The 20,354-nt window shown below is 54.2% G+C and overlaps 1 protein-coding gene across 9 annotated transcripts in view; it reads right to left on the reverse strand.

Moving 5' to 3' along the window:
* PML (PML nuclear body scaffold) overlaps window positions 1-20,354 on the reverse strand; it is a 24,425-nt gene continuing 4,071 nt past the window's right edge. For 3 of the 9 annotated variants that reach the window (XM_075897580.2, XM_075897579.2, XM_075897585.2), the window contains 8 exons: window positions 19,493-20,058; window positions 16,518-17,101; window positions 15,467-15,531; window positions 14,816-15,068; window positions 10,330-10,461; window positions 8,696-8,748; window positions 1,758-1,902; window positions 1-896 (listed from right to left, as the gene is read on the reverse strand). In XM_075897580.2, coding sequence (XP_075753695.2) covers window positions 322-896; window positions 1,758-1,902; window positions 8,696-8,748; window positions 10,330-10,461; window positions 14,816-15,068; window positions 15,467-15,531; window positions 16,518-17,101; window positions 19,493-19,974 — 2,289 coding nt within the window. In that variant the 5' untranslated portion in view covers window positions 19,975-20,058 and the 3' untranslated portion in view covers window positions 1-321. The remainder of the gene's footprint in view (window positions 897-1,757; window positions 1,903-8,695; window positions 8,749-10,329; window positions 10,462-14,815; window positions 15,069-15,466; window positions 15,532-16,517; window positions 17,102-19,492; window positions 20,059-20,354) is intronic. The other 6 variants (XM_075897581.2, XM_075897582.2, XM_075897587.2 and 3 more) reach the window with 4 other exon arrangements.

The raw sequence follows: 20,354 nt of genomic DNA on the forward strand, positions 1-20,354 counted from the left end.
TCAGTTCTGAAAGTGGTTTAATCATTCCCGGCACACAGAGGCCTGCAGAGCCTGGCCCCGGCCATTCCAAAAGCCGCTGGCGCTGGGGAGCTCAGCAGTGCTAGGGAAAGGGAGAGCGTTTTCAGTCCAGGGGCCAGCCTGACAGAGCTGCCTCCTGGGGCCCAGCGGGATACAGGGATCCGGGAGCCAGAGCACAGACACTCTGGCCACTGACGGCACCAGCAGAAGCAGGCTGGCAGGGAGCAGCAGTGGGGAATAACACTGTAGCGCCACGCCAAGCTCAGGGCTGATCCTGCCAGGCCTGGGCAGCCCCGTCTCCTGCTACGACTCCTGCAGGACGCAGAGGACCATGCTGCGCATTGCCAGCGTCTTGGCGGCCGACCTGGTGAGCAACTTCTCCTGCAGCAAGGACTGAAGGGAAGTGTAAGATTCCAGGTTGCAATGAGAGCGCACAGACCTCGGGTCCGGGTTGGTGTGGATCTCCAGGTGTTTACACAGGTCCCTCAGCGCCTTCGCTGAGGCCAGGGCGCTGCTGTCATTCAGCGGCTTGTGCAGGCACATCCTCACCAGGTTCTTCAGCTTATAGCGGCCAAGCATGGGAATCCTCTCCCGAAGCAAGGGCAGGGTGTCCAGGTAAGCACAGACAGCCGTGCAGAAGTCCCATTTCTTGGCCAAAGACTCGAGGGCTTTAAAGAGAACGGTGAGCTCCGAGGCCCAGAAGTTATGCACGACTAGGAGGGGCTTGGGGACGGAGCGGAGGTAGCAGAGGAAATGCTCCAGCCCGGTCTCCAGGGAGACGCCTTGGGAGATCAAACTGAGCACCGACTCGGGGGTCTGAATCACGGCCTTAAAGCTGCTTTCTCCGCTCACTGCAGCCAGCTGAGTGATCATCTGAGCTGGAGGAGGAAAAGGGCAGAGTCAGGGACTTGGGAGACACCATCCAGCATGGGGAACGCAGCGAGAACGGGGCTGCCAGGGGGGCCAGCGGGCTCGCTGATCTCTTCCGTCTGTTCCTGCCAAACTACCGCGGGGTGAGGCTGCCTGCCAGCGCGATGGAGAGCCTGGCCTTCCAGGTGTGATGCCTGGGTGCAAAGGCATCTCTGGGAGCCGGGGTGTTGCCCAGCTCGCCCACATCTGCCTTGGTCCAGAGCCCCCTCCCACACCCTGAACCCCTGATTTCTGGCCCCACCCCCACCCAGAGCCTTTCCCCGCTCCCTTCCATACTCCAAACCATTCATTTTGGGGTCCTCCCCAGCACCCCAAGCCCCTCATCCCTGGCCCCGTCCAGAGTGCCGCCTCTCCTGAGCCAGGAGAGGCGGGGCAGGGGCAGGTGTCTGATGGAGGGGCGTGGAAAGCTGGCCTCGCTGGATTCCAGCGAAACGTGCCCGCGGGCGGCTGGCCATGATGGGAGGGGAGCAGCTGCCTCCTGCAGACAGAGCTGGAGCGGGCCCGGCGGGCTCAGTCACTACAGCAACGCCGGGTTGCTCCATAGAGCACCTGGTCCCCACAGGCTTGGCGCTAGAGCAATATCCCGGGGGGAGGAGACCTGGGCTTAGCCCCGGAGCAAGAGCCGCGGATTGCCTGGGGAGCCCTGCAGGACAGCACGTGTCGTGCCTTGGCCTCTGTAGGCGCGGCAGGAGGAAGGGACGCCTTGGTTAGTAGCAGGGCCGGAGCAGGAGCTCTCCTGGCTGCTCCTTCCCCGGCCTGCCCCAGGCAGCCACCTGCTACCAGAGTCTCCATGGGCAAAGCAGACTCACTGTCTCTGTTGACCTTCATGTCGAAGAAGACCATCGTGCTTCCCGCAAAGCCAGCGCTGGCCACAGCCCGAGAGCCGGGAGCAGGGGGGTCCCATTCGAACGGCAGCCAGGAGGAGTCCTTGCTGTCCTCTAGCACGCTGGAGAGCTGCAACAGAAAAGCAGAGGATGCACCGAGCTCCCGGCAGTGCCAGGAATCAGCGTGGAAGGACGCCCAGTGCATCTGCGACGGGGCAGACACAGAGGCTGGGCCCCAGCCTGCAGATTGGGTCTCACGTGGCTGCCGCGTCAGCCCCAAGGAAGGACGGACAGGGCCTGGCCTGGCCTGGCCAAGCAAAGCTGGGTAAGAGCGTGACATGCAACAGATGCCTGCAGGCGACAGCCCTGCTCACACATGGAGCCACGGCACAGGGGCCTTTGTGCCCAGCCATCGGAAGAGCCAAGCACTAAGAGCCCGCACTCTCACGCCCCTCTCCGGAACCGCAGGGACACGGGAGTGAGCTCGGGACTGGCCCCTTCCCCAAGGGAAAGGAGAAGCCGGGGGTGGGGGGGCAGAAAAGTCTTGTTCATGCTCCTGTCTGATCTCTCAGTGCTGGGCTCTCCAATGAACAACAGCACAGCAAAGGGAATCGGTGACACGTGTTCTCCAGGGTTTCGGGGGCACCTCACAAGCCTGACGTGCTGGGCTGTGGGTTTCCTAATGCAGCACTCCGCCAGGTCCCTGGGCACTGGGCCCGGCCATCTCTCCCAGAGCTCGGCTACGCTCAGGCCCTTGCTCTTTTAGTGCAGAGCCCCCGCCGGCTTCACGGGGCACCAGCACATGGAGGAGAAGTCAGCTGAGATTAGTCTTCTGCACCGTGGTCAAAGGCAAAACTGCAAAATTGAGGAGCCGGTCTCCCTGCCTCTCCAATCTCCCTGAACAACAAAACCGTCTGAGCAGTTTCCAGCTTTGCCATCTGGATTCTGCACTTAGCGGCTCCTCCAGTTCTCACAGGGGTTCGCCGTTCCTCCCTCTCCTCTAACACCAGGGAAGCCTGCATGCCAGGACTGGATTCTGCGCCCATGCACACGGGTGTAAAGCAGAAGGAAGCCCATCGTCAGTGGCATTACCCAAGGTCAAAAGCACTGTGCTGCTGTCCCTTTGCATTCCCAGAAGCACAGAGGTTAGGTCTTGCTGCCAGGCCCCTGGAACGAGAAGTCAGTTGCTCGGCGTCCGCTTTCCACAGAAGGTGTCGCGCGTGCTGCTGGGGCGAGTAAGGGTTAAATAACACCGTGGTAGCCACGGCATAGGGAAAATGGCAAAGGCAGCACTATTGCTTCTGCTGGAGAGACAAAGCTTGCTACCGCCCCCTTCCGGTGGGAAGTTGCACAAGAAACGTGACTTTCTGCTGAACACTCAGGGTGTGAAAGGAGTGTTATCTTCCCCCTCCTTTCCCTTCCCAGAGACGTACAATCTAGTCAGAGTCATGGCTCCTTCTCCCAGCCTGCTAGTTGCTAATTAAGGGACTTTATGCTGTGAGCTAAAAGTGCCATAAACGGCACACAGGGGCCGGTCTGATTATATTCAGTGCATGATTGTTACTGTTCACTCTATAGGTGTCCACTTTACTAGCTAAGGGTACGTCCACACTTGCTCCCTATCTCGAGATAGGGAGGCAAATGTAGTTGACCGAAATTGCTAATGAAGTGGGGATTAAATATCCTGCACTTCATTAGCGTGATCTCGCCGGCGCACTAGTTCGAATCACAGCTGATTCGAAGCAGGAAGTGCGCGCTGGGACGTGTTAGCTTGAACCAAACCCCTTGGTTCGAACTAACATTACTCCTCAAAAAATGAGGAATAACGTTAGTTGGAACCAAGGGGTTTGGTTCGAACCAACATGTCCCGGTGCGCACTTTCACTTTCGGAACACCTGGCTTTCGGAGTAACGCGCCGGCAAGATCAGGCTAATGAAGCTCGGGATATTTAAATCCCCGCTTCATTAGCAATTTCGGTCACCTACATTTGCATCCCTAGTCCGAACTAGGGGGCTAGTGTAGGCATACCCTAAGGGAGTAAGGGGTGTCGTAGTAGATCAGCGTATTTACATACTAACTAAGGTACAAGGTGCGCCTGTGGTTGTTGCTCATTCGGCCCTGGGCTTTGGCGGTTCGAGGCAGAACAAGTACCTGCAATGACAGAACGCTTCTACTTCATCCACTGCTAGGCCACCTGTTCTTTTCTAACACGGTCAAAAGATCCCAGAGTTTGGGCCATGGGCGACCGCAGCAAACTCGCCCTTGCTGTCTCTCTCCCTGCGAGTCAGAGGTGTGGCCAGCGTCAGCGCAGAGCTCCTCAGCTCTTGCGCAGGTTCAGACACTAGTGCCTTGTGGGATAAAACGGCTGCCCCATGCTGTGTCTCAGGTTTCTTGCCTGCAAACTGAAATGATGATTTAAGGATGCAGGAAATGTGGGTTCAATTCCTGATTCTGCCATGGGCCTTCCGGGTGGACCACTACTCCCCTGCCTGTAAAATGGGGACCTTCTGCTCTCCAGGTAAGAGCTACACAGTATCATCATCGCCACCCTGCTACCAAAAGAGAAACTGAGGCATGGAGAGATATGATGTGCCCAAGGTCATGCAGCTTGCCAGTGGCAGAGCCATGCACAGAACCCAGCTCTCGCAAGGGGAGATGGGAGCGCTCTGTAGCAGTGGGCTCCAAACACAGGGAGGGAGCGGAGGTTTTGGAGTTTGGGGCCTATGTTGGCACAAAACCAAATGGATATTAAGGGGCCATTAACAAGTTTAGGCTTGAAATTGGTTCAAGGGTTGTAACCATGGGAGGAGGGAAGTTCTGGAAGAGCCTGCCAAGGGGAGCAGTGGGGCCAAAACCCTCACTGGCTTCAAGGCGGAGCCTGGGAAGTTTCTGGAGGGGTGGGCTGATGGGACAGCCTACAAGGGCAGGTGGCCAGTGACAGACAGGGCTGGCGACGGGACACTAGATGGGGAGGCTCTGAGTTAAACAGAGAATTCTTGCCCTGAGGGCTGGCTGGTGGGCCTTGTGCACGTGCTCACACTCTAACTGGTCACCAGGCTCATGCAAGTGGCAAACTCTCCGTACCTTGATGTGAGGACTCCGGTAACTCAGGCAGAGCTCGGGTGCTGTTACAGGGATGGGGAGGGAGATTCGGTGCACGTCAGACTCATTCATTATGGTGCATCCTTTTGGCCTTCAAGTCTACGAGTCTAAGTCTATGAGTCTAGTGCCAGGGCAGGGTGAGTGGGGCAGCCAGGCAGGGCATAAAGCCCCGGGTGCAGAAACAGAGGTGACATGTAAAGTTCCAAGTGTGAGGGGCTTGGGAGGGCATGACACCTCCAACCCCCGATTCTCAGTTGGCCACCCAGCCTGTCTGTATCGGGGAAGGGAATGCAAGCAACATCTTGGGGCACATGATCCTAATACCAGAGACTCTCCCTTAGGGGTCTTCAGACTCCATGTTGTATTCCTGGCTTCCACTGGGAAAGACCAAGAGTCGCTCTGCGGCTAGAGGCTGCAGGATACAGAGCACTAAAACCAAACCTAAAGCGGCGGGGGGATGTGGGAAGCGACAATGCTGCCCCGTGTCCGGGAAGTAACGGCTGCAGGCTGGAAAGGGAAGTGGCGGCGGTGGAAGGCGACAGGAAACAAGTATGGAAGAGGTCAGTGGGTTGCTTTTGGTTTGGAAATCATTTTATTGCGGGTACATCCTGCACTATGATACTATATAAAAGCATCTCCGCATTGCATTCCCCAAAACCAGGGCCCCCAACCCAATCTCATATCCAACCCCTTCCCCAAAAAACAGCTTCCTCCCCAGCCCACCAGCTCACTGCCTTTCTACTTCTAAGGACATCTGCCACCGGAAGTTGTCATGTAGTTAAACCATGAATCGTGTGGATGTCTATTACTGTTTCAAAGCAGGGACCTTTCCAAAGCATTGCATGGAATTTTACCTACTATTAATACTATAACTACTATTAATGTTTCTACACACTGAAGAACTTATCCTCTGTCCCAGGCATTAAAGATGGGCCCCATTTTTCTAGGCCCCACATAACTGTTAATGCTGATCTGACAGTGACTAGCCAACAACAGGAAACCTCATTTGCTAATGTTTCCATCCATCAAAGCCCCAAGGGCTCACCGAAAGCCCAATGAAGGCAATGCAAAGTCTCCCACTGGTGTCGATTGCTTTTCATCACATCTAACTTCACCCTTGGTCTGGGTCAAATCAGCTCGGAACAGGCAATCTCTGCCATATTCATCATCTTTGGTCTTTGCTAAAAATTCTCTTCTCTTTGAGGCTTATAAATTCCAAAAGGTTCAGCCCCTAGAGTCTTCAATGAAAATATGCTTTAATAGGACATCCTTAATTTAGTCTTTCTCAACTGATCTTGTAAGTTTCTTGAAATGAAGCTATTTGGTCTCAGATCTTAAAAGTTCTGCCTATTCCTTGAGCAGAATGGGTAAATTCTTTCAATCGGAGAGACTCATCTTTTGACTCTGAGAATGCCGCATGGTTTGTACATTGGCGGAATCGTTGACAAAGTCATCCTTGAAACAAGTAAAAAACAGGAAAGTTCTAATGCAGACACACAAAACCACGATTTTAAACATTCCAAGCTTCAAACCATCTAAACCAAATGCCTGCAAACATAGCCTTTGGCGTTAAATCTTAATGAGGCAAGTGAGACCAAAAGCCCAAGACTAATTTGAAGTTCCTGGGCCTAATTTTTCTCTCACCTATTCCAATGGAACTCAAGAGTGAGTGCACTGAAATTGAGGTTTACCAAAATAAAAGCGACAGAAGTGAGAGAAGAATTAGACCCTCTCCATTTTAGTCACACTGAGTTATTTGCGAGCATTTTCTGATGGGAACTAATAGTAACGATTATTTGCCCACTCCCAAACTCTCCAATAACTCACAAACAACTTAGGCTGAGTCAAAAAGAAACAAAATTGAAGCCTACATTAGGGATGTTAAATATCGGTTAATTGAATAGTCGATTAACCTCATGAATTCTTATCTGTTAGTCAACTATTCTATAAACCCCAGGCAGCCCTGTCCGGAGGTGGGGGGTCTGAGCTCCTGGACCCAGTAGGAGCTGGAACTGAGCTGGGCTGCCTGCCCACCTGGCTGCTAATACACTTTAAATACAGAGCCACAGCAGGGGTAGGTCCAGGACCCAGGGCGAGCCGAGACTGAGCTGGCTTGCTGGCCAGCCTGCTAAAAAACGTACTGGTAAGGGGTGGGGGAGAAATGCCTGTAGTCTGTAGCATTAACTTAGAAGCTTTTGCTTATCGGTTAATCAGTTAATCGACTACACTATCACATCCCTAGCCTACCTTTGTCTGTGCAGTACATTATGAGTCCCTGAAAGAGCAAGCTGGAACTCAGTCTTAAGTAGATCAGGTGCTGCTAGCAACAATTATAATAAATGGTTTTCATGCATTTTGTTCTGTTGTGTACCACAGAGCCACTGTCCATGTTAAGCTTGAAGAAACTAGAAGAAGGTCTTCCTCCAAACTTTTATAAAGGATACTTCCTCCCATTTAATTTTTATAGAAGTGTCATCAATAAAGAATAGCACCAGAACATTTCAACCAGAACAACTTTGGGCAGAATTTTGGGGCTGGACAACTGGAAACATTAAGTATAGGGATGTGCAAAAGAGCTGTAATTTTCATTAAGAGGTTTCACAGTATCCTTAGACGGTTGGAAATCTCAGGCAAGGAGCAAACTTTGGATCTGAATCCAGATCTTTACTTCTGTGGGGCCATCTCTGATTAGTCGCTGGTCACTTATGTTTCTTATAAACCAGGAAAAGAAAACATCCGCAAACTCTTTTGTCGGACAACGGAGGGATCACTGGATGGTTCCCTGTTCTGTTCATGCCCTCTGGGGCACCAGGCGCTGGCCACTGTCGGCCGACAGGACCCTGGGCTGGATGGACCTTTGGTCTGACCCCGTGTGGCCGTTCTCGTGTTCCGATGTTCGTAAGGGAGCGGGGATGTGCGTTATTTGTTCCACAGTCAGTGAATGAGGAGGGGAGGGGAGGGCATGTCTGAGACGGGCTGACACCTTGGGCCAAATACTGCCTGTGTGGTCTCTGGCTTTCAGCGGGCTTACAGCAGGGATGAATTCGCCTTCTTTGGCTGGCATTCAGCTACCCATTTCTCCCTCGGCCGAGGGCACTGTGCTTGGGTAAGACACACCCTAGGAGGTAAGAGACTAGTGGAGGAGTCGACTACCCGACAAACCTAGGCTTACCGGGTAGTCAAGGCACTACTCAACTAGTTGCTCCCCCCCTATCAGAAGCAGCAAGGCGGGGAGCAGGAGCCAGTGCTGGGGGAGCCAGCCTACAATTGGCTGCATGCTGAAAGGTCTCTTAGCCAATCAGAAAGGAGCTCAGGACCTCTCCTTGCTTTTACCAGGAGCAAGAGCTCACCCCATTGCTGAGCACTGAGAAACGGCAGCGAGGCTGAGGGAGAAGACAGGGAGCAAGCAAGCCGAGGACGAGCCCTCTTGCTGAGCAGATGCCAGAGGCTGCTTGGAAATACGATACGCCGGCAGGTCCCGGACTCTGGCAGGGGGATGGGGAGGAGCCCAGAGGAGGAGGGTAAATGTAACTTGCCTGATGAACTTAGCATTTCTCACAGGGACTGGGGCCTGTCCCTGCCAGCTCTTTCCATAGCCCCTGCTGGCTTCTGCCCCCCAGGCACCCCGCTCGCTTCCACCTCTGCTGCTGACTCCTCCAGCCAAGGAGAGGCCTCTCGCCCACGCCTAGGGACCTGGGGAGTACGTGGCAGGCAGATGAATGTGGCTTCTCAGGACGTGCCACACCTTTAGTGCACGGTATTGCTGGGACAACAGCCTTGGTGCCCCCGCCACTGCACAGCTGAGCTCTGACCGCACTCACCACCGTGTCCTCATCGGTATCTTCCGAGCTGCTTATCACGATGCTGGAGTCCTCTGCACAGAGAAGACAGGGCGTCAGGTGCCCATCGGAACAGGCACAGCGGGAGAGCCACCGAGGGCTTGTGCAGAAAGGGACGCAGGACAGAGGAAGTCTGGCAAAGCGGTGTGGGACCCTCCCCAACCATGCAGGGCTGGAGGGGCCACCTAGCAGGCTGGCAGATGACTGCTGCCCGAGAGCCTTCTCCACTGGCAGGGCACAGCAGTGAGAGTGCCAGTTTCCTTCACTGCTGTGTGTGCTGATTCTCCTGCCCCCCAGCTGATTCTCCTGCCCCCCAGCTGATTCTCCTGCCCCCCAGCTGAGAACCCTGGCGCTACCCTCTCCTCTGGAGCTTCCGGCAGCATTTCCAGCATCGCCCCTTCTAATCAGCCTGGCTTTTCTGTTCCTCACCTAGGTCTCACTTTCCTCCCTTCCTCCTACTTCCGGCTCCTGTGACCACCTGCTGCCGCTGCTCTTTGGGTCACTGGCTAGCCCGTGCCCTGTTTGTCCGTACATGGACCCAGGAAAACCCGGGGGTCTACAAGTTGCTGCAGGTCATGGATTCTCCTCCTGCGGTCCAGATCCCAGCGCGGGGGCTACGGACAGTGGGGACGTGGCGGCTGGGACTTTTCTTTACGCCTAGATGGGAGAAGTCTCAGAGTTACTGCACGGGGGGCTTGCTGAACTTCTTTGCCGTACACGGGGCCATGCCAGGAAAGAGCCTGAGAAGCCAGATGCTCTGCAGGGACTGAAAAGGCTCCATCAATGGACATTTGAGTTTATCTGTTGAAGCTTCAGCTCACTGAATTTTAACTCAGCTGCTGTGACCATTAGGGAACCCAGCCCTTCACCCTGCATAAGGAGTCTTGGCTAAGACTGCGTCACTACAGCCCATCCAGACCCTGCAGGCTGGCCGGGGTGTTTCCTGATGGCTGGGTACGCATGGAGTCATTAAAGTGTGTGTGTGGGGGGGGGGGAATGTGCAATGTGAACACTGAAACCGCTCCCTGCTGCTAGCCTGTCTCTCCCTGTCTGGGCCCACGACTGCCGCACTTCTCCCAGGGCCTGCTGCCCGCCTGCTCGTGCCGACCCTGGCAGGCTAGACCCCTCGCTGCCACTTGCCAGCTCCTCTGCTGGTTGCCCTGCATCCCAGGAGCCAGCGGGAAGCTGCCTTGCTCCATGGAAACAGCCCATCCTCTGACGGACTCTCCTCCCCTCCCATTCCCTCTGCTGGTGGGCCACTGATTGGTTCTCAGCCCACGGCCGGGAAAGAGAATTCTCCTAGGTGGAAAAACCCTTCTTGTATCTTTTGGCCTCGCCAGCCTAGCCTCTGAAAACAGACCCCTCCTATGGCCCCGATCCAGCAACAGCCTTACATTGCATTGAATCCCAGGGCACAGAGACCTCAGGGTTATCGAGTCCAGCCCCCTGCCCAAAGCCAGACCAACCCCAACACAATCAGCCCCGCCAGGGCTTTGTCAAGACAGGACTTAAACACCTCTAGGGCTGGAGATTCCCCCCTCCCTAGGGAACCCAGCCCAGGGCTTCCCCACCCTCCCAGGGAAATCGTTTTTCCTAATATCCAACCTAGACCTCACCCACTGCAGCTTGAGACCATTGCTCCTTGTTCTGCCATCCGCCACCACTGTGAACAGCCTCTCTCCATCCTCTTTGGAACCCCCCTTCAGGGAGTTGAAGGCTGCTCTCAAATCCCCCCTCGCTCTTCTCTTCTGCAGATTAAACAAACCCAGATCCCTCAGCCTCTCCTCATAGGTCATGTGCTCCAGCCCCCTCATCACTGTAGTCGCCCTCCGCTGGACCCTCTCCAATGCGTCCACATCCTTCCTATAGTGGGGGCCCAGAACTGGACACAATATTCCAGATGTGGCCTCACCAGTGCCGAATAAAGGGGAATAACCATTTCTCTAGATCTGCTGGCAATGCTCCTCCTAATGCCCCTAATATGCCATTAGCCTTCTTGGCTACAAGGGCGCACTGTTACCTCATATCCAGCTTCTCAGCCACTGCTGCTCTCCTTTCTTCCTTTGGTCAGGATCCTGAAATCTCCCATCTCGTGATCACTGCTTCCCAGGTTGTCACCCACCTCTACTTCCTCTCTAGTTCCTCCCTGTTCGTGAGCAGCAGGTCGAGCTGTGCCCGGCCCCTGGTCGGTTCCTTCAGCACTTCTACCAGGAAGTGTCCCCAACACTCTCCCAACACTTCCTGGATTGTCTGTGTCCTGCTGACCTGGCTTGGAGGTAGGGTTGCTAACTGTCTAACGCCCTGGCCATGCCAAGGCCCCTGCTCTCCACCCCCTCTCCCCCACCCTCTCTCACTTTCACTAGGCTGGGACAGAGAGCTGGGGCGCAGGAGGGGGCGCGGGCGGGGGCTCTGGTCTGGAGCAGGGGGTTGACACTGAAGAAGATTTTAATATGCCACAAGTCCAGTCAGCAGGCGGTGCAGTGGGGCAGAGGCAGGCTCCCTGCGCAGGGGGGCAGGAACTTGGGGTGCAGCAGGGAGTGCGGGGAGCAGGTTTTGGGAGGGGGCTCAGGGCTGGGGCATGCAGGAGGGGGTGCAGGCTCTGGTCAGATGTCGCTTATCTTGGGTGGCTCCCGAAAGTGGCGGCAGGTCCTTGCGGCTTCCCAGCTGCAGAGGTGGCATTCAGGGCAAAGGCAGCAGGCTGACACGCACTGGCTACCCCTGCCTGCCCCTAAGAGCCACGGAAAAATGCAGCCACTTCCAGGAGCCGTGCAGAGCCTGGGCAGGTAGGGAGCCTTCCTGGGCCCCCTGGTGCTGCTACCACTGGCTGGACTTTTGGCCTCTTAACAGCTCCGGGAATCGGGGTGACAGTAACTTACATTTCTTACAGGCCCCGTCCTTTCACAACCCAGGTCCCTGTCAGCGCTTTAGCTCCCTGTTGGCTTTTGCTGCGCACGCGGCTGCACCCCCCTTTCTTTCACCTCTGTCTGCAACGTTCTCACTGCAGCCGGGAGATCGAGGCTGACTCTGGGAAACTCCCCGCCAGTCTCGTACTAAAGGGCTCAGTACAGTGTGGGCAAGCCAGTGGCTGCGTTCGACCCCTGCCTGGCCTGCGGCTGCACCTCTCTGGCCAGAGCACTTTGGCCTCACCAACCTGCCAAGTGGACCAGAGAAGGTGCCCAACCCCAGTGTCGTACTTGGCAGCGCAGGGCCTGTCTCACAGCCCCTCCTCGCTGCCCACCCTCGCAGCAGGGACACCTGGAAGGGTGTGGTCGGAACAGCCTGGCTGTGCAACACGATGGATTCCCATTGGCAGTTAGGCACCCAAATCTCTTTGGGGATCTGGGTTTTGGTGCCTTGCAGCTGTTAGAGGCAGATGCAGCTCAGGGTGTGCTGGCACGCAGGGCGGGGTGGGGCAAGGCCAGAAGGAGATTTGGGTCAGCTTTGCTCCCCAGCCTGATGCGAACGCCAGACAATTGGCCCCATGCTGCTTAGGATTTTTCTGTTAAAATGCACATTCTCTGTTTTTCCATAGAAAACATTTCTAGGATCCCTGCTCATTATTGTTAATTAATAACAATTAGGGCTGTGAAGTAGCTTATAAATTAGCCATGATTAATTGTTTTGTTAAACAATAGAATACTATTTATTTAAATATTTTGGGTGTTTCCTACATTTTCAAATATATTGATATCAGTTACAAGACAATACAAAATGTACCGTGTGCACGTGATATTTATTTTTATCACAAATATTTGCACTGTAAAAAACAAAACAAAAAAGTATTTTTCAATTCACTGAATATAAATACTATAGTACAGTTTCTCTATCCTGAAGGCTGAATTTACAAATGTAGCATTCGGTACAAAAAACTGCAGTCAAAAAATAAATCAATATAAAGCTTGAGCCTACAAGTCCACTCAGTCCTATTTCTTGTCCACTCAGACAAACAGGGTTGTTTACATTGCAGGTGACAATGCGGCCTGCTTCTTGTTCACACGGTCACTGAAAGTGGGGACAAGCATTCAGATGGCACCGTTGTACCCAGCCTGGTAAGATACTGACATGCTCGCGGTGCTAAACATCCATGTCCCTTCATGCCTCAACCACCATTCCAGAGGACGCGTCCATGCTGCCAACAGGTTTTGCTCAATAACGAGCCCACGCAGAGCACACCGATGCACGTTCCTTTTCACCAGCTGAGTCAGATGCCACCAGTAGCAGGTTGATTTTCTTCTTTGATGTTTCAGGTTCTGTAGTTTCCACATCAGAGTGTTGCTCTTGAAAGCTGTTCCATACGTGGTCCTGAAGACTTTGGAAGCCACTTCGGATTCTTAAATCTTGGCTCAGATGCTGTAGCTCTCTTTAGAACTCGCTGGCACCTCCTTTGCCTTTTGTCGATTCTGAGTGAATGTGTTCTTACGACAAACAACATATGCTGGCTATAGCATGAAATATGGCAGAATGTGCATAAGACACAGAGCAGGAGACATAAGGAGCTGAGTCACAAATGTAATTAATGCATTCTTTTTAATGAGCATCTTCAGCAAGGTGGCATGTCCTTTGGAATGGTGGCTGAAGCACAAATGGGTACATGAATGTTTAGCATCTCTGGTACATTCATACCTTGCAATGCCTGCTACAAAAGTGCCAAGTGAACACCTGTTCTCATTTTCAGATGACACTGTAAATAAGAAGCGGGCAACATTATCTCCCGCAAATGGAAACAAACTTGCTTCTCTGAGTGACCGCCTGAAAAAGGCGGAGAACTGAGTGGACTTGTAGGCGCTAAAGTTTTACATTGTTACATACCTGCACTCAAAAATAAAAACAATCTATATTTTCAAGTTGCACTTTCATGATAAAGAGATTGCACCACTTGTACGAGGTAAATTGTACTTGTATGAGGGACACTGAAAAATAAGATTTATTTTATTTATCACTAGCAGATTTACCCAGAGTTACTCGGGTCTTTAATGAAAGTTGAGAGGTTGGGGGTTTTTTTGGGGGAAAAAAATGTACATGCTTTAGTTGAATGCTCAAAAATAGTGTCATTTTTATTTCAGATTTCTAAAATAGGATTGTTAAAATTTGCCCATTTAATTTTTTCATAATTTTTCTAAAATGGGAATTCCATCAAGTATTTTTTCAGCCTTATAAACTCTTATTGTTTGCTATATTTTAACAAAACAGGGCTATAGTCAATTTGGTTTCCCATAGCATCGATTTAGCTGCACCAAAACAGAGCTCTATTCCAAATGTCTCTGTTTTATATCTTTTTCTGTAACGTGTATGGAGAAACAATCCTATTGCAGGTCCAGCCTATGTTTCTGGCTCCTCTTGGTTCAGTCTCTTTCAACATCCCCACAGTTATGTCAGTTTTGAGGATTGTACTTGATCGGCTGATTGTCTTTTTCCTTTTTGGTTTTATGAGACGCAATCCCATTCCAGGCACATCCCGATTTCCTGGCACAGCCAAACCCTTATCTTGTCTTAAGTTAGGATAAGAGGAAGCTGCATACCCAATCTGGTGGTCCTAGCTCTTCCTGGTTAGGAAGAGTTCTTTATCAGACAAATGGACAGATAACTCCCTAAACTATATAGATTTTTAAAGTTCAAATATTTGTAATAAAAATTATACAGGGAGTAGTGTACACTTTGTATTCTGTGTTGCAATTGAAAAATATAGAAAAACTCCAAAATATTTAATACATTTCAATTGGTATTCTGTTGTTTAGCAGTGCAATTAAAAGTGTAATTAATCATTTTTAAATAGTGATTAATTTTGAGTTAATCATGTGAGTTAACTGCAATTAATCAACAGCCCTAATAAACAGTCCCTTTTTTAAAAAACTACAGTGTTGGCAAACTTGGCTGAGTCCTGTCCCAGGCCCTATCCACTAGGCTGTACTGCCTGTGCCTTGCTGCCTCCATGAGCATGGAAGGTGCAAATGACAAGGCCAGAAGCGTGGAGGTGAGGCCACGCAATGGTCACGTTCCTTTCAGGACACTCTTCATGGTGACATCTGCCTGCTTTGGCCCAAGCTCCCCTTTCCACGTTTCCCTGATGACCTCCCCGCATGGTTCCAAATCAGCCCTTCCTACCTTGCTCTCGGGGCTCCTGATGGGCGTTCCCCAGCTCCCGGGACAGCACGGCTCCCCTGGCTGCAGGGGCCCCGCCGCAGTTTCTGCTGGGCATCAAGGTGCTGGGCCCAGGTTGCAGGTCCCAGTCTGGCAAGTCCTGGTTGCACTTGTGGGGGGTGCTCTCTAGTGGCTGAGGCGGAGATTCAAGCTTCAGCACCTTGGGAGGTGTCTGGATGGCTTTTTCGGCTTGGCCTGGTCTCTTCCCTGGGGCGGCCTGGGGAAGGAGAACAGCCCCTAAGCAGGCGGCAGGGACCCGCCCAGGAAGTGCTGTGGGGCAGCATTTACACCAGGCTCCTTTGTCTCTCCTCGGTTTCAGGCTCATGGTGCAAGGAGTGCACTGGGGCAGGCCGGGGGAGAACCTCACCTCCAGCACAACGAGGCGTCCTGCTCCCTCCACTGCCTTCCCCCTGCGAGGCCCCAGTGGGAGGGACGTGGCAGCCACACTCCTATCCATGCCGGACTGGGTCTCGCCGCGCTCCTCGCCCGGTTCTGCGCTCCTTACCGCTCGGCATGCATGGAAACGCAGCCAGGACAGCATGGGGGAGCAGCCCAGCGTCAGTGCCTCCCCCGCCCCGCCCCAGGAGAAAGGGGGATGCAAATAGCGCTTCTCACCAGGTCCGTCACCAAAGTCACCTCCGTCACTGGAGCTGCTGGGGCAGCGGCACAGGAGACAGCATCTGCAAAGGAGAGAGAGCCGGGTGGGGCTGCTCTGAGGGGCAGATTCCTGGTACTGCAGTGGCAGAGTGTCCACGTGCCCTGCAAGCAGCAGAGCGGGGAGAGGCCTTGGCAGAAGGCCTGTAGCAGGAAGGTCTGGCTTGCCTCATTCTGGCTCCCATCCCTCCTCAGAAGCCTGGCTGCTTGGTTCTGGATGAGCAAGGGGCATAGGCGCCTGCTTCATTAGCCAGGAATCCAGCAGCACCAGAGCAGTGATGAGCACGTCATGCATTGCACGGGCAGTGGGCCACAGACCTCTCGGTGGCGCTTCTGACGGACCAGCCTCACGCCTGGTGCAACTGACTGCACTGGAGTTACGCCAAGGGGGCTTCTGGCCTCCTGCTTCTGCACAGAGCATCACGAGGTCTGGAGTGAGGTGGGAATGGCCTCACCGGGGGAGGTCCTGGGGCTTTGAAACCTGGAGGCCCTGCTTTTGGGAAACATCCTCCTATGCTGAAGGGGCAACTCCTAGCACTTAAGCCGTTTAGCTGATGAGCGGGCCCAGTGGCATCCACACAGGCTGGCTTCTCCCTTGTTCTGCACCTCGGGCCACCCAGTCAAGCAGCAGTTGCAAGGGAGGGTGAGCAAGGGAGCTATTGACCCCTGTGCACTGGTGGGAACAAGGGACCCACAGGACGGGCGATGGGAGTCAGGAGAACAGGACCAAGGGTGAACCAGCACATCTGCCATCACCTGCCACCCTCCTGAAAGTTGGAGCATTGGTGAACGAGGGCCAGGTACTCAAAGCTGGACACCTGAGAGGCTGACAGTAACGTAGCTGCCCTGAGGCGTAACATCTTCCTGATTCCACAGGGAGCAAGAGGGAGACGTTTGCCCCGGTTTGGAGCTCTAGGTCGGGGAGGAGGTGCATGGAGGCCACCTCGCAAGGCGCTCAGACACAGCATCATGCAGCCATGCCCCATCCCACCCCACTTCTCTCAGGTCTTACCTCTCTCCCCGGTCACTCTTACAAACAGAGCTTGGAGTCTGGCTTTGCACTCGGCAAAGTCCTCAGCCTGGACACTGGCTCCCGCTGCCGGGGGCTGCAGCTTCCTGAGCTCCTCCAGTGAGCCCTTGATGAGGGGGTGCATGTCCATCACCTCCTGGTCCGACGCGTAGAGATGCATCTTCTCCACCAGCTGCTCGCCGGCCCCCATCCTTGTGAGCACGGCTTCCGTCTGCCTCAGCTTCCCCTCCAGCTCCTCCTTCCCCAGGCCATGCCGCCTCTCCACCTGCTCCAGCAGCTCCTGCCCCGTCTCTTGGATCAGCTGCACCATCTGCTCCACCCTCTTCCGGATCAGCTCCTGGGTTTCATTCCTCACCAGGTCCATGTCCTCAGCCATGTCCTTGAGGCTGTTGTGGGCATCTTCAAAATGGGCCTTTTTCCTCTTCAGCTCTTCGCTCAGGTGCCCCAGCTCCCGCTGCCGCCGCTCGATTTCTGTCTGGATGTTGCAGTAGAGCTTGGTGTGCTCGCTGTCCAGGAGGGCGCAGGCGCAGCAGAGCGGCTTCAAACACCCTCGGCAGTAGATACTGCTGATGCAGACACATGCAGCTTAATTCAAAGCACCCTCCACGGCCCCTCTGCTCCACAGCTCACTGCCTGGGCGACACTGGGGCTGGGGCACGGCCTTTGATTGTGGCCACCTCCAGAGCCTCGCGGCTAGAGCCAGGCAATCGGCAGGACGTTTCCCGCTAAACGTTTTTACACTGAAAAATGCCAGTTGGTCTCCTAAGTGAAACCCTTCCCACGCGGGTTTGGGGCTGACAAGTTTCCCGACTCAACAGAATGTCAAGAGACATTTCCAGGGGTTTCCTTCCAATTTTTCAAAGACATCTCAGTTAGGGGTGTAAGAGTTTAACTCGTTCACTGCCAAGCTGATGCTTAGCACTGCTGGTTAGCAGTTAAACACTAAGCAGCCTGGAGCCCCCCAGCAGCCTGGAGCCTGGCAGCCTGGACCCCTGGCAGCCTGGACCCCTGGCAGCTGGCACCTGGAATCAACCTGGAGCCCATCGCCAGCCCAGAGCCTGCCGCCAGCCTAGGGCAGCCAGCAACCCATGAAGCCCGCAGCAGCCCATGGCAGGTGGCAGGCCGCAGCAGCTGGTGAAGCTCACAGCAGCCCAAAGCATGTGGAGCCAATAGGCAGGGGCCCTCCAGCACCCTTCCCTCTCCCCCCCACCCCCGTTTAACTGAGAATTGATCGGTTACAGCGCTACCATTTTTACAACCATAATTTCAGCTAATTATACAAAAAGACGTTATAAAAAGAACAATAAGGTTAAAAACTAAACAAAACGTTTCAATTGACCCAAATAGAAACAGGTTTTCATTTTGCAAATACCATTGGGAGTCTGACTCTGTCCCAATTTAGGATGAGGAAAAATTTTTCAATTCCCAAAACGTGTGCGGGATGGGAAAATGATTTCCCACCCAAGGCTCTTGTGATGGGGCACCGGGAAAACGTAGAAAGTGGAGGGAGGAGAAGGAAAAATAAGACCTTGAAAGGTTCCCAGTTAGCCAGAATTTTGAGGTTTGATTCAAATATTTATCTACCTCTAACCAAAGCATTCCCCGCTGGCACAGAGGACACGGGCAGGGACCTAATGGGATAATAGCTGCATCCTGAGGAAATTCCCTTCTCACGCTGGGGAATTCCTTAAAGATTCTCTGGGCCAGACCCTCCTCAGCAGGTGTTAATACCAGTCATCGTTATGGAGGCAAAATCCTGGTTAGTCAGTTAACCAGTTAAACATCAGGTTAAGCGGAGGTTTAACCAGTTAACCGACCAAGTGGGATCCAGCCTCAGGGCTGGGGCTGGAGTGGAGCTGCCGGCGGCGGCAGGAGGCTCTGGGTCCTGGGGTCAGGGGCTTGCTCCCAGCCCTGACCCCAGACCTGGGGCTGCCCCTTGCTCCCGGCCTGTCTGAGGCAGCCCTTTGCCCATGGTAGGCCGGGGGAGGGGAGCTGCTCCTGGAGACCCATTAACAGGTACCTGGTAAGCATTGCTCACTAAGGCTGATGTTTACCCATTCACATCCCTGGTAGCTGTGCTGCAATCAGAGGAGCCAGGCCGATTTACATCAGTTCAGGCTTATTGGTAATCGTGTAACTGACGACACACTAACATCCCCAGAGCAGAGTAAGGATCTTTCATTCGTCGATAGGGCGATTCTGCCTTTGAAGTGTAGCAACAGCCTTAGGATGAAAGCGCCGTGTGGACTGAACCTGGGGACTGATCCTGGACTCCAAGCAGCTCTGCCACGTTGAAACGCCGCAAGGAGTCGACGTCGGGCTCCCTGCGGTGTTTCAAAGCGGCAGTGCTGCATGTAGCCCAGGATCAGCTGGGGACTCCCCCGCTGAGCCCCGGCTCCATGCAGCACGGCCGCTTTGAAATACCATGTGCAACCTGGGGACACCCCTGCTGGGCCTGGGCTGCATGCGGCGTTTCAAAGCAGCAGTGCCACGTGGAGCCCAGGGTCTGGCCCCAGGCATCAAGCGGCACTGCTGCTTTGAAGTACCCCTTCCTCTCCCCCACTGTCCTCGCCCTTGCTGCCTCTTTCTGATAGAGGCAGCAAGGGGGGAGGGAAGGGACTAGTCGACTTGCATTTGCTTATCGGACAGTCGACTGGTCCTTCACGTCCCTAGTGCTGAGGCCATTTGAAAGAGAGCTAGCTCCATTTTACAGGTGAGGAGGCCGCGCTTTGCCCCAGGTCACATAGTGGGGCACAGAATAGAATCCAGGGGCCATATTCTTGCTACATGACTCCTGTGGAAGTCAATGGGTGTTACCCTCATATCTTGGGGCAGGAAGAAAGGGTCTTAAGTTGTCTAGATGCCCAGGCCTGCCCTTACCATGGACACCCCTCCCCTGCCTTTTCCATGTGTTCACAACTGTCTGGGGATGAGCCGTAGCAGACTGATATTCTTACCTGGTAATGTAGTTCTGGTTATTGTGGGTGGGGTTGGAACAGAAGAGGATGCTGGACTTCCTTGCTCCCTCCACGAACTGTTTGGCAGATTCTGCCTTCAGCTCACTCACCCTCCTGGTTTCATGGCTTGTCTTCTTCAAGAACCACTGGTGGGCCTCGAAGCATCTGATGCAAAAGAACTCCTCGCACTCCGCGCACCAGAACTCAGCCGGCTCCCTGCAGCGGTCACAGACCAGGCCGCTGCCGCTGCGGATCTTCTGGTAGGTGCGGAGCTTGGCCTGCAGGTTGGCGAAGAGCAGGTTGTCCTGGTCTGGGATCCCGCTGGCTTGTGGGATGGGAGCCTGGCAGATGGGGCACTGGCCCACCGGCTTGTTCTCCTCCAGGCAGTCGACGCACAAGGTGTGAAGGCAGGACAGGAGCTTGGGACTCCTGGGCTCTTTGTGGCACCCCTGGCAGAGCAGGAACTGGAATTCTTCCTCCATGGCCTGCGGGAAGGGGAGAGAGGCCTCTGGGGTGGCCAGTGCTGCTCTGCTGTGAGCGCCAGTGAGCGAGGGAGGCGTGTCTCTCTGGAAGAGCAGCAATATCGCCAGCTGAGCGGGCAGGGTATTTTAAAACTCCTTTCACATTGGGTTCCCCAGCGCCCTGCCGCCCTTGTGTCTGGACAGCGGGATGGGGAAGGGGGCCCGTGCCGGACGCTTTAGCAGCCTGCCACACCGGTCCTAGGGGAGGAGCAGTGGAGCGGAGTCCAGACGGCTCGGAGAGATGGCACAGCCAATGGGGGGAGAGAGGGGCTGGCCAATCCAAGCCTTGTATAAAAGCAGCTGCAGTGCCCCCCACAGCGCTGGAGCCAGGAGTCTGCAGC

The sequence above is a fragment of the Pelodiscus sinensis genome, chromosome 14 (genome assembly GCF_052426305.1).
Source record: "Pelodiscus sinensis isolate ZL-2025 chromosome 14, ASM5242630v1, whole genome shotgun sequence".
NCBI lineage: Eukaryota > Metazoa > Chordata > Testudines > Trionychidae > Pelodiscus > Pelodiscus sinensis.